The sequence below is a fragment of the Harmonia axyridis genome, chromosome 1 (genome assembly GCF_914767665.1).
Source record: "Harmonia axyridis chromosome 1, icHarAxyr1.1, whole genome shotgun sequence".
Lineage (NCBI taxonomy): Eukaryota > Metazoa > Arthropoda > Insecta > Coleoptera > Coccinellidae > Harmonia > Harmonia axyridis.
In genome coordinates this window covers 36866674-36881149 of record NC_059501.1, presented here as the reverse complement: position 1 = coordinate 36881149, position 14476 = coordinate 36866674, and the positions used below count along the sequence as shown (strand labels likewise).

Genomic DNA, 14476 nt, shown 5'->3' with positions numbered 1-14476 from the left:
TGATGTCGGAACTGCAGTTTCGATCGCGATAAAGATTTCCAATTGGATGGAAAATGACATTTAAATGCTTTGTGCAAAATTTAATGCTCATCATCTAATCAGCACAATAGAAAATTAAAAAAGAATAACCAAAAAAATGACCAATATTTACGTGACCACACAACTGATGGATATCAGATTATGAAAACCATGACAAATGGACTATAGAAGTTTCAAGGAGAATATTGAAAATAGAGCCGTGATTACAGATCCGATTCAATTGAGATTTTGAATGTTCATATACAGGGTGTTCCAAATTGAGTCGGCACCATTGCCAACTCTGTTATTATGGATGCTACGATGTCGGTTAAATGGGCAAACTGGTAGCATTCTCAGTGGCCTTCTCGATGCCGAAAAAAAAAAAATAGACGCGTTGTCATAATATTTCATAAAATGATATTTTTTCAATGGAACACCCTATATTTTTTCATGCATTTAGATTCGTAATAACATTCTCAGCAACAAAGCTTATCTAACATTTTTTCGTAAAGGTGAAAATAAGACAGTTGTATTAATAGGAAACATTTATAACAGACGGATTTGATAAAATGCTATAAAATATCGAGTTAATGTTCAAAAACACCGCCTTCTCGTTGAACACATATTTGGGCCCTGTTAATTTTTGTTTTGTTTTCGGCATTTTTGTTTAAGATTATCGAGTAATGATCGGATGATGAGGATGAACCATTATTTAATTCGATTGCGCCCACGCTCGACTCTAGATAATTTGATATAAAAAATGAAGAATATCATAAAATAATGGAATGTGGTATGAAATAATGAAACTTATATTTCTCAAGAAGGATCAGTTGGAAGTGATGAAATAGAATTGTTTTCTTATATTTTGCATTCCATTTTTGAGGAATCAACATTCTGATTAGAGATTTTTTTTTTTTCTTTCATTGAAGGCATCGACTGCTATGGTCATTAGCCTCTAACCTAACCATCACCGGACATGTACAACATCCATGACCTAGCCAGGATTCGAACCCGGTACCTTCGGCACCACAGTCGACATCTCTGTCCACTGCACTACCGAGGTAGTCTGATTAGAGAATTGAAAAGATAATAATGCAGAACCCCAAGTGGTCATGAAATCCGGCAACGTAAAGCGAACGCCGACAAGCCTGATGAGTTCTTGAAAACTTCACTTTCACTTTGAAAATGTGTGCAGTAAAACTGTCTGCGCGAAAATTTGAATTACACTTCTCAGTTTAGTTTTTAGTGGTGTTTCCGAATATCGAAACAGATTTTCAAAATTCCGATGTACAGGGTGTTGTTACGAGGATTCAAACTATTCATAATTTTTTGTTAACCAGGACCTGAATTTTCGAGGTGGTTATTGCATGATACGTTTGGGCTCTCAATTAGGAACATATTTGCCAAATATGAAGAAAATATACTGGGTGGTTCGTTTGAAATGGCCTCTGAAAGGAACGGGCAAAACGCATAAAACACTCTGTATCTCGCCTACGAAGACTGTAAGACCCAATGAATGGGGTATCTCCAGAATCGCCTTGGTGTCAACTAAGCACCTATGAAGTATTTCCGTTTCCCAATGAAACACCCTGTATACGCGAAATTTGCAGGGAAGGTTCGGATCTCCAATGCCGCAGTTGAGTTCGTTTAATAAGCAGAACCTGAATAGGGGTTCCGTAAATATGGCCGTTCGAAATTTTGTATTTTGTGAATTTCGAAACCAAAGTCACATTTGCGAGGGAAATTTGCATTCAGATGTAGAATGACCATATAAAGCTTCGTGCGAAATATCTTGTTGATCACTTGATCAGAACCATAGAAACTCTGTTACCACAGAACTGACGTTGAGTTGAGATTTTGGGTATTGATATAAAATAGCAATGCTAAGCTCCTCGCCAAATTTCAAGCTTATCGCATAATGAGAACCATAAAAAATTAACCATAGAAAATTCAAGAAGAATATTGGATATTAAAAACTTGATATCTCTGTGATTACAGATCTGATCAGATGGAGATTTCGCGTGTATACATAAAATGATCATTCGAGACTGCGTGCACAATTTCGTGCGGATAGCATAAACAGAACAATAGAAAATTCAAGAAGAATTAAAAAAATGTACACCTAATATATAAGTTACAACAAATTTGCTCGAGTTGAAATTTTGCCTGAATATATAAATTATCAATTTTGATCTTCATGCAAAATTTCGTGTGAATAGAGGCTTCTACATAAAATTCAAGCAGAATATTGAAAATATTAAAGTCCGGCTTGAAAAGACTCCTCGGGGTCGGTATAGAGATGATTCAGATATAGGTACATCTTTTTAATGTTGAATTTCGGGACCGTAACCAGATGTCTTCAATCCATATAGTGAATTCTCCAGTTATCGGCAATACAAGGGTTGTAAATAAATGTTTACACCACGTCTGGTGTTTTCTTCAAGATGTGGATGATGATATTCCCCCTCTTATCGAATTTTTGCTGCAAGAGCCCTAGTACAGCGTTGCCGTTCGTACGATAATTATCGTTTTGTACGATAATTTGCTGCTCAATTCTATGTACGATATCGCATGTACGATAATAGCGTTTTGTACGATAATTTCAGTGTACCTATCATTTGAGCTAAAGTGTCAATAGATACTCAAAATATAATGAAACTCAGTATGACCAGATTTAGTTGATATCCAATTTTTCAGTAGATTATTGCATTTTCAGGAAGTTTTTAATAGGAAGAAATCATTTGATAGATTTTAGTAGTTTCAAAAAATCTAACCGAGACGGTTGGGAATGTCTAGACTCAAGAATGTTCCGATGAATCAATTCATATTCAATATAATATACTTTTCAATTGAAAAGGGCGTATCTGCAAAATAGCACATTTGGGATATTTGTCTTTGAAGACTTTCATTTCATCCACAGATTCAATTGAATTAATATGAAGAAAAAATAAATGATAATGCATGTTAATTAAATTTAATCTGTAGATGGCACAAATGAAAGTATTTAAAGTTCAATCAATATCCCAAAAGTGATTTTTTGTAGATACGCACGCACTTCTCAATTCAAACGTCAGTATAGATTCATCATATTCCAATCTGATCACGCTGATGAAACTGTTGAAATGATGTTCGATCAATACATTGCTTTCCGGAAATAAAGAGGATCTTATACGAATTCAATACAGTAATTACAATATCTTATGCATAATGGACCTGTACTTAGCAACTCTCATGCTTGTAGACACCTCTGATAATGCTTTGTCGGCATTATCCATAACAGAATTACGGTTCGTTTTATGGGTCGGCTTTAAAATTCAGTAAAGACGGATAACTTTTTTGACCGTTATGCAAATTTAGGTAGCTATTATTTGAAAGCGTTGAATATTTTGCAATAACCTGGACCACTTTAGGAATCACTGGCCTGGCGTATACCGATGACGAATACAAAAATCACATTTGGCAAAACCAGAGGCAACGCCGACAAAGTGGATATACAAAGGATAATAATAAATCTCGAAAATAGACGTGCTCGTAGGGAAATAAAAATAATTATCTTGAAAGCGATAATAAACTAATAAACTCTGAAGGGTGCGATTTTCGACTGCCTTGAAGATTTCAAAGGAAAGTAAAATGATTATTGGTTCATTTTTATGGAAAAAAATTTCGTTTTTCGTTTCTGCAAGAATTCTGAAATTTCATATTTTGAAAATCTTGGGAGGGGTAATTACTATATAATACTAGTACTCTTCACTATTTCTATACGGTCTTGCTTACTGACTGACTGATATTTGTACGTTTTTGAGACTCAATTATTAAGTGAAGTTAGTGAAGGTGTTTGAAGTTTTTTTATAAGTTATATTTGCCTTTGACCTAAGGACTTTTTGTTTATTCAGTTATTAAAGGTAAGAGCTTAATATACAATTCGATATTTTTCAACCTTAAAATTACTTTTTTGAAGATATAAAACTTGAAAACGATTTATATTTGAATGTATTAGATTTTTGTGTATAACCAATATCGGGTGTTTCATGTCATCGTATATAGGCAAAATCTCGCTCATTTGACGAGATAATAAAAAAATTTCTGTTACTAGGGCCTAGTAACAGTTGGAATAATACAGATCTATTCTGAATTTCTCCAAGTGAATATTAGAACTCTGAAAATAGACGAGCAGATAAATTCGATTTTTTTAATCTGAAGTTGGTTGTGTTGTGAATATTTCGGAGTGAAAACTTGTGTTTGAATATTTCGATCTTTTTGTAAGGTAAGATCTATTGATAATCTTAATTGAGACAGTTAAATAAAGAAATTGTGTTTTCCAGGAAAGCAAAAATGTTTGGTCTAGTTCATTTTCCCGACCAGACTTACGGAATATATTCAATGAAAAATATTTCAAAGAAAAAAGGAGATAATAATGCCTGCATTGTAAAACATAGAGGTGCCAAATATGAAGCAGTACTGATAACAGAAAAAGGTGAGTTGTTTTTTTATATTATCACCCATAATTATTTTTTATCGATTGAAAATAAGTTGTTAGAATGAAATTTCTTTTTGAAAATCTCCAGGGATACATATGAATTTTGCCACTATAATTGAATATAGAATATTCTTAATTGATCACAATACTGCAAAGTTCCATAACACCCCCTGTACCTCCTGTTTCGTAATCAGAAATTTCGAAATGAAACTTATTGTTGATAAAATAAAATTAAATTTTTTCGAGTGCCTGTATCCGAATTGATCGCTCTATCATTTCATCACGATGTCTGTAGTTTTTGAATTCCGAGCCGGAAATGGTTTCAAAAGGTTCCACTCACTGTTGACAAATCTATCCTCAAATTCGATTCTGTCCGGCCGAACGTTTATACGATAACTTCCGAACGAGAACTCGGTTGCTAAATTTAATTTAATTTTCTGAATGAACTCAATTTTCTAAGATAATTTTTGTGAGAAAATTTTTTCATAAATCGAACCAAAATATTTTTTACATATCTAAAGCGAAAAAAAATCAACAGAAATTGATGAAATGTTTGATGATTGTACTTATCTCTATACCTCACACGAAAGTAAAAAAGAATCGATAAATATCGAACAGTTCCTTCATTAAAGCCATCTAAATTTTTCTTTTGGTCCTCTAGCATAATTGAAAAAAAAAACTGGTAGGGCTATGATGGCCAAAAGTTTGAAATTGAGCTGTCGAAACAATTCAAATAGTAATGAAAATTTATCACAAAAATATTTCACTGTAATTCCAATGAATCTATGTTAGGGGTCGAACTCTCGACCTTGAGTTATTACCTGTGAATTATAAATTTGAACTCATCCAAGGATAATTCAATTTTGTTAGAAGACCGGAGGAGAATTTTGGATGGCTTTAATGAAGGAAGGTTTGATATTTTTCGATTCAGTTTTCATATTCGTGTAAAGTATGAAAACAAGACAATCGTGAAATATTTCATCAATTTCGGGTGAATAATTTTTTCCTGTAAACATGCAACAATTATATTCCTTTCGATTTATAAAGATTTTTTTATTGAAATTCTTGGAAAATTGAGTTCATTCGGAAAATGAAATTCAATTTGACAACCGAAAAAAAAAATTACGAACATTGCAGGTTTTCCGCCAGTTTGAAATTTTTTTTCAGGGTTCTTTACCTTTTTCGAATTTAGCACCAAAAAATAAGTTGGTGTGACCAGAAATCGTAACTTTAAAGGTTCATACTGATCATGTTCAATAAAATATTGCTCAGAAATTACGTTGAACCCTTTGTGTCTCAAGTTCGCTTTGAAAACGAGATATATGTTGTCTACCTTCGGCAGCACAGTGGTTTGGGAGACGGCTGTGATGCTGAAGGTACCGGGTTCGAATCCCGGCTAGGTCATGGATGTTATGGTATGATGAGGTTACATGTAAGAGTAGCTTCAAGCTAAATGTCGCCTTGTTGTATCTAATTGAAGAATAAAGTCGTTAAAAAAAAAAAATATGTCATAAGACAAAAATTATTCTCCCGGTGTCATCTACACGACCATATATGTTAATCCAGTTAATAATAAAACACCCTGTACATATAGAGCCAAACATTTCAATTGACTATATCGGCTGTCCCAAATTCGTTGTCTAGTGATGGGATCTCAGAAAACTTTTGAGCTAGCAAAAGATGAATGGCACATTTGCGGACTCGAACAGATAATAAATTCAACTGTTTTCAAGCTATAGAAGAAAATTGGAAATTGGCGTGAAATGAAAAGTACTACAGTCACTTTTTTGGTAAAATCCATTGGTATAATTATTTCATTCTTATTGCTTACTTAGTCTAGAAGTTATAATACATAATTGTTGTTTATTAAAAACCACAAATGTTTCTAAAATAAATAAAATCGTTTTTTCAATTTTCGAAGATATATAATATGATAAATAAATTTCTTTAAAAACTACAAAAATCATAAAAAGTTTCAGTTTCACACGGCAAATCAACCAAGGGCCTATTTATGATAATTTGTGAACTTCTGATAATTAAATTATTTGGTGGTCAGTAAGGTCTCCGGATTCAACATCGTTAAATTTTTTATTTCATATGAATAAAAAAAATTGAAAAAATTAATCAATTCAAACAAAAATGAATTTTCCCTTATGAATTGAACACAAAAGGAGAAAGGGATTCCGTTTTGGACATTAGGTATTCATCTTTTGAGAATTGAAGTTGAAAATATGCCATCCATTATATTCCTTTCTTAAGGTTGTAGTTGAGATTTTCTGAGTGACAAATAATATATTCATATCGAATCTATATTCATTTTCAGAGAAAAAAGAAGAACTGAGGGTACTTCAAGATGAAATGGTTGGACAGCTAAAATCAGTAAAGAAATCTGTAAGCGATAATAATTTCACTGATTCGAAAATTGGAGAAAAATATGTGGATATGGACAGACCATCTACTTCCTCCATCAACCATAAATATGTTTCCTCCGTTGTTAAAAAAGATGAAGAAAGTAGTGATGAAGCAATTCAAGGTAATTACTTTTTCTCGAAATATTTTCAATAACACGGTCATTTGACACGTATTTTCAACCTTAAATCGTAATATTTCGGTCAGATTTTAGCTGAAATTCGGTAAAAAGGCAAAAAATATCGGAAATTAGGGTTTCCACTATTTTCAGAATCAAGCATTTGAATATATAAGTTTAATAAAGTATCATTCTTTATGTCACCTGATTAATCATTTATTTCTTTCTATATGAAAAGTCAGTTAAACTTTCAATTTTATTGTGTTGATGAAATATAGCTTTCAAAAATTCAAAACGAATCGTTATTAATTAGCATTCATTAACTATAAAAATTCATAAAAATGAATCATTGAATCCAAAATGAGATTTCACTCATTAATGAATAAATAAATAGGGATTGGTTTTGGTCATTATCCATCTTTTAAAAATCGAAGTTGAAAATATGCCATCCATTATTCCTAGATCCTATGGCTACAGGGCTACTATTCAATACCATCGAATTTTGCCCACCGGGTACAATTAAGTTTTTCTGAGTGACTGTTTGCAATAAAATATTTATATCCAATCCATATTAATTTTTAGAGCAAAGAGAAGAACAGAGGATTCTTCAAGATGAAACGCTCGAACAAAGAGAATCAGTAGAAAAATCTATAGGCAATAATCATTCCACTGATTCAAAAATTGGAAAAAAATATGTGGATATGGAAAGACCATCTACTTCCTCCATCAACCATGAATATGTTTCCACCGTTGAGGGTAGAGATGAACAAAGTAGTGATGAAGCAATTCAAGGTACTTACTTTTTCTCGAAATATTTTCAATAACACGGTCATTTGACACGTATTTTCAACCTTAAATCGTAATATTTCGGTCAAATTTTCGCTGAAATTCGGTAAAAAGGCAAAAAATATCGGAAATTAGGGTTTCCACTATTTTCAGAATCAAGCATTTGAATATATAAGTTTAATAAAGTATCATTCTTTATGTCACCTGATTAATCATTTCTTTCTTTCTATATGAAAAGTCAGTTAAACTTTCAATTTTATTGTGTTTTGATGAAATATAGCTTTCAAAAACTCAAAACGAATCGTTATTAATTAGCATTCATTAACTATAAAAATTCATAAAAATGAATCATTGAATCCAAAATGAGATTTCACTCATTAATGAATAAATAAATAGGGATTGGTTTTGGTCATTATCCATCTTTTAAAAATCGAAGTTGAAAATATGCCATCCATAATTCCTAGATCCTATGGCTACAGGGCTACTATTCAATACCATCGAATTTTGCCCAACGGGTACAATTAAGTTTTTCTGAGTGACTGTTTGCAATAAAATATTTATATCCAATCCATATTCATTTTCAGAGCAAAGAGAAGAACAGAGGATTCTTCAAGAAGAAACGCTCGAACAAAGAGAATCAGTAGAAAAATCTATAGGCGATAATCATTCCACTGATTCAAAAATTGGAAAAAAATATGTGGATATGGACAGACCATCTACTTCCTCCATCAACCATGAATATGTTTCCACCGTTGAGGGTAGAGATGAACAAAGTAGTGACGGAGCATTTCAAGGTACCTACTTACTTGTTCTTCACATATTTTTGATAACAAGATCATTTGAGTCTTATTTTCATCCTCAACTATTATATATGTATGTATATTATAGCTCAATTCACGAACAACTTTAATTTTATAGTGACGCAGTGGCGTACCCAAGGGGGGGATAAGGGGGATATATTCCCCCAGGAGGAATATCCATTGTATGTAACAACCTTATATAACACAATCTTATTATGAGTAAGCAAACTTCTTTGGAAAACTTCTTCAAAAGAAGGAAAATGCGAACAATTTTTTCTATATCCTCCCCAAGGCTTATGCCTGGGTACGCCTCTGTAGTGACCTGATAGCTAATAGCTATATCGAGGGCTGATATTGAATCTTTATTGATTTGCAGAGAAAATAATTATAGAAGATATATTGCTTAATCCGCGGAGATCGCCAGAAAAATCTCTAGTCTATGAGGATTTCAATGATTTTTCAATTGGAACAGAATATGTGGAAATTAACCGATCATCTACTTCTCTTATGAAGAACTTCGATGATACTGTTTTCTCCACTGTTTGTGGAGAGGAGGAAGACAGATATGCAGAATTTCAAGGTACTTCATTTATAATAATCAACCTTCCTTGAATATCCCTGTATATTTATGTGTGATCATTGTTATCATGCCATTGAATTAAAACGGTATTATATTATGCTTCAGATAATAGTACCATGGAAGCTTCAGATATGAATGTTGACAAAAACAAACAGAGTATTATGCAACATCATGGAATACCAGTTCAAGTGGAACCTGAAGATGAGATAGAATTATCAGGTAGTTATACCCTTCTCAGAAAAAGCATATATTTTCGTGAGAGCAATATTAATTGATTAAATTAATACCCATATTCCTTGAAACTTGTTTCTACAATCTATACTGAAAAATGAAAAAATATATTTGTTCAGATATCGTTACTGTAAAACCTTCTTTCGAAATTTTTCGAATCTTTTGCTTATACAGGGTGTAACATGAGTGGTTGGCTATAGCCTAGTGGTGAGTGTAGGTTATCCAGGCTTTTTAGAGAAGTGGCTTGTTGTGTATCTTAAGACAGTTAGTAATGTACAGGAAGATTAATGAAAATCGGCTTCAATTTCGGATAACCATTACTCGCAAATCAGCAGTCCGATTTTATTTGAATTTTGTGGGTTTGTTCACATCAAACAACCTTTCAGAGCGTTCAATGTTATTTTGATATTTCTAGGGCAATAATAAGATCTTTGAGATTTTTCCCTGAATCACCCTGTATCTCCGAAACTAACAGTTGGGATACGCAACAAGCTACTTTTCTGAAAGGCCTGGATGACTTGCATTCACTACTAGGCGAAGGCCAACCATTCAAGATACACCCTGTATAGAACAGTAATTCCTAATAATGGGACCTGCAACATTTGCCCAATGTTCCATACCTCTTAGAGAAATTATTACTTGAGCTTTCCTGAAAGAAAATAAAAATATGGATCTTCATAATATTTCTAAGGTTATGGTTGTTATGAAATCATAAAAAGTATATATTGTACCATTCGAAACAAGTCTGAAATTAAATTAGTTTCATTGTTAATTATTGTCAATCGTTTATTTCATATGCAAATATTTAATTGGACGTTGGACTTCTAATAGGCCATCGCGGTGAATCACCCTGTATGTAAATAATAAAATATAATAAATATTTATATACATTCTATACAGTGTGTGGATAACGTGAGAAATCAAATTAAGAGCTGTGTTATTGAATCTTATCAAGCAAAACGCTCTTTCAGGTGAATTCAAGTTTTTAATTAACCATCTTATGGTAACATTGCTCATGAAGACCATATTTCACAGAGTCACAGCATGATTTTTTTCTAATTATTAATCCAAATATTTTCTCTCCTTTATCAAACTTGCCTTAATGATGGTGTACACAATTGAAACCGTAGATAACAAATTTTTTCAAAAGATCACACATTTTCTGCAATTTACCTAAATAATGGTGTGAAAGATTGTAATTAACGTAACTTATTGCACAACCTCATGTAAGTAGGTATAATAAAGCAGCTAAAAAATGGGGTAGTTATTTGAAAGAAAATATGACGTCAACCTGTAAAAATAAATGACGTCATGAGTGAAATCATAAGAAAACATTAAATAACTCACTTATTGATTTTGCCCCTTTTTTATCTACACACTGTATATGTTCCCTAATTCGAGAAATATGAAACATCGCGCTGTCGCTTTCTTGTGAACCTAAATGTTTATAACTTCAAAGTTTTTCCTAAATTATTATTATTATTTTCAGTTTATGGAGACAATTCTGATGATGATTCAGATTATAATTTATCTACTTATTCAGAAACGCAATCTGATAACTCACGAGATGGCAGTCGGAGCTCAACACCATGTTCCTTTCTATCTGAAATGGATCTGAATATTGAGGAGAAAACGCAACCGAATGGGTCCAATAATAATTCCCTCTCGAAAAGCATCCAAGTTCATTTATCTGCCTCGTTAAACGAACCAGGGTGCGATGATGAAAATATGATGGTAACTGAGTCCCGCGGAAGAAAAGGAGACAAGAAGGCAAATTTTTGTTTCTACTGCCATACGAAACAGCAAAAAATCTCACGACACCTAGAGAATAAACACAGCGGTGAGGAGGAGGTGAAAAAATTTATTATGTTACCAAAAGGTAACGTAGAAAGGGCCAAGATTATTGGTCAGATAAGAAAAAGGGGAAATTTCCTTTTTAATACGAATGAGAATTTAAATGATGGTGAGCTGATTGTGGCGCGACGGCCTAAAAGCAGCAGGAATAAAAGTGGTAGGGATTACAGTGCATGTGCAAACTGTAAGGGATTTTTCTCAAAAGCCACCCTTCGAGTGCATTTCAGATCCTGCACAGGCATTGATTCCGACATTAAAAGATTGCCAAATTTGCTAAGTAAAAAAATCACATCAAGAATACATCCTATGGCATCAATAACTGTGAGAAATCATTTATTCCCACCGCTGAGGGAGGATGATGTATGTAGAGCAATCAGATATGATGAACTCATCATCATTTATGCTAACAAAATGGTGGAAAAATATAGAGAACCGAGACATTTCCAAATGATAAGGCAGAGATTACGATTAATTGGTAATTTCCTCATTAAAATGAAGGCACTGAGTAAGGAAATAAATAATTTAGCCTCTATATATGACCCAAAATTTGTAGACATGGTTTTATCTGCTATAAATATGTGTGCCCGGTACACTGAAACTACGAACTGCTTCGAAGCTCCTTCGGTAGCGTTCAGTTTGGGCACACTGCTGAAGCAGATTGGCAATTTATTAATAACAGAGTGCATTAAAAACCACAAGGAAGAAATGCGAAAAAATGCTAAATATTTCTTGAAAGTTTTCGCTCAAGAAGTGAACATAAATGTAAACAGAACTGTTGCTGAAACTCAACTGAAAATGAGTAGAACAAAAACAGTTATGCTACCCACAATGGGCGACATAAAAAAACTCAGCGACTATTTGACCAAGAAGAGAAAAGACGCCCTTGAGAAATTGAAAATTTGCTTCTCGTCATTGGCCTGGATAGACTTAGCAGAGGCAACGCTAACGTCTATCCAGGTTTTCAATAGACGACGCGCTGGAGAAGTCGAGAGAATTAGCATTACCGAATTTGAAAAATACGAAACGATTGAGAGAAGTAATAATGATCTATTTCAATCACTTTCAGAGAAATCAAAAGAAATTGCAAAAAAATATGTTCGATTCACTATAAGGGGCAAGTTGAATCGGACGGTTCCTGTTCTATTGGATACTCATTTATGTGAGTGCATCCAATTAATAATAAAAAACAGAACAAATATGAGGGTCCACAAGAGTAACCCTTATGTATTCGGTACACCAGGGTCGGATACAAAAAAGCATCCACATCTGAGTGCCTGCACTTTGATGAGGAAATTCTCTGAAGCTTGTGGTGCTGAGCACCCGACAAGACTACGTGGCACCAATTTGAGGAAACATATAGCCACTACGTGTATTACTTTGAATCTTGAAAATCAAGACGTAGTGGATTTGTCGAACTTCATGGGCCATTCGGAGAAGATACACAAGGGCATTTATCGTCAGCCCATTATAAGTAGGGACATTTTGGGCATTTCACAACTCCTGCAAACAGCTCAAGGAGAAAATGAAAATGCAAGCAGTGATGACTCCGAAAATGAGGTTGTCAATGATGAAGAACCAATTCCTACAAATGAAATCAATTCAACAGGAGGAACTCCAAATCTTAGTGGGGGGAATAGGAGGAATTCCAGCAAAGGTGAGATACATAATTACATTTCATTCGAACTGCTAATTGTAATCAATTCACCAACCTCAAAATAGTTTTTTTTTCAAAAACATCTTGAAATTTCGACTTTACTAATGTCATTTCCCGAAGCAATTTTTTTTGGTACGGCCGTGAACGTAAAATAGTGATTTCATCACTATATTTTATATTATAGTATTACCAATCGAAAACAAATCTACAGCTGAGCTCCAGCGAGGGCTCTCGTGAAGTATATTGAATTTTTCCACTCCAGATCTAAAATATAATATGAAAGAACTTGAATTTCAACAATTCATGTTCATTAGGACCAAGTGAATCACTACGGAGTGGAATAAATGTCTCTTAAAAAAATTCTCTTGATATATCATACGATTTATGTTTGAGAAAAAAAATTGCTTGTGTTGTTAGAGTAGAATCACTCTCGTCTTGAAAAGTTACTGAAACTTGTGTATTGTTTCAACTCTTTTTTCCATTTTTATAGCCCATACCCTATCTGGCACCCTCAAAAGAGTGAGGTGGACCCAAGAGGAGAAGGATGCTATTTTCCGTATTTTCGGAGAATATATGAATAGAAAAGCTCTACCTCCTTTGAAAGTGATACAAACAGTGATAAAAGAAACTCCTGTTCTTCAGAATCGCACGTCACCACAAATAAAGACATGGATTCACAATCAGCTGAAGGGCTCCAAGAAGAAACTTTCATTTTCAAACTGAATATTTGTGATATTTTTAATTTATACATAGTCATTCGTTTTTATTCATATTTATTTATTTTTTCATATATTTATTTACTTTTCAAGAAAGTTGTTTATGTTTCTTCATTTTCATTCATTTATTTTCATTTATATTTGTTCGTTTTATTTAGAGATTTATTTATGTTCCTTTGAAATTCATTTATTTGTATTCTTAAGATTTTTTCAAGATGGTGTTTCTTTCGAAACACTTCATTTACAATTGAAGTTTATTATTTTTCTTAATCAAAAACCAAAGAAAAACCGAATATTTTATTGTCACCATATTTTTATGCCTTCAACTGGAAATTCCTAACTAGATATTACAGAAGAACTAGGTCGACTAGAAATTTGGAAATGGAGATTAGAATATTTATCATTCCTGGCTCTTTCGTACATATAGAGAAGATATTTAAATTTGAAAAGAATTATGATTCCCTTGACTTCCTCATTATTTAAAATACTTTACCCAATAATTTAACTTCACCTTATTTTTATGACCTTTAACTGGGAATACTCAAGTTCAATCAAGAAGTTACTGAGGAACTGGGTCGACTAGAAATTTGAAAATTGAGATTAGAATACTTTCTCAATCTAGGCTCTTTCGGTTATACAGAGGATCAAAAAAATGTTCATAACGGCGACCCCCCCCCAATTTAAAGGCTAGGATCGCCCTTGTCATAAATGCAATTTCTGTAACGAAACTACAATGAAATATATTTTCGAAAATAAAATAATCCTCATATTAAGACCAATTCTGTTCACAATTTTCATCACTATTCGAAACGTCCTATGACGATATTTCGAAA

At 33.1% G+C, this 14476-nt stretch overlaps 2 protein-coding genes across 3 annotated transcripts in view; both read left to right on the top strand.

The window, feature by feature from the left end:
• Positions 1-14476, top strand: part of LOC123682994 (sodium channel protein 60E-like) — a 222303-nt gene that overhangs the window by 121015 nt on the left and 86812 nt on the right. The window lies entirely within an intron of this gene.
• On the top strand, positions 930-14418 carry LOC123682945. The gene is made up of 9 exons (XM_045621800.1): positions 930-4282; positions 4341-4492; positions 6819-7028; positions 7605-7814; positions 8393-8602; positions 8985-9188; positions 9294-9407; positions 10909-12927; positions 13418-14418. Exons 2-9 carry the CDS (start codon positions 4351-4353, stop codon positions 13648-13650), a joined length of 3342 nt encoding a protein of 1113 aa, XP_045477756.1. The 5' UTR covers positions 930-4282; positions 4341-4350; the 3' UTR covers positions 13651-14418.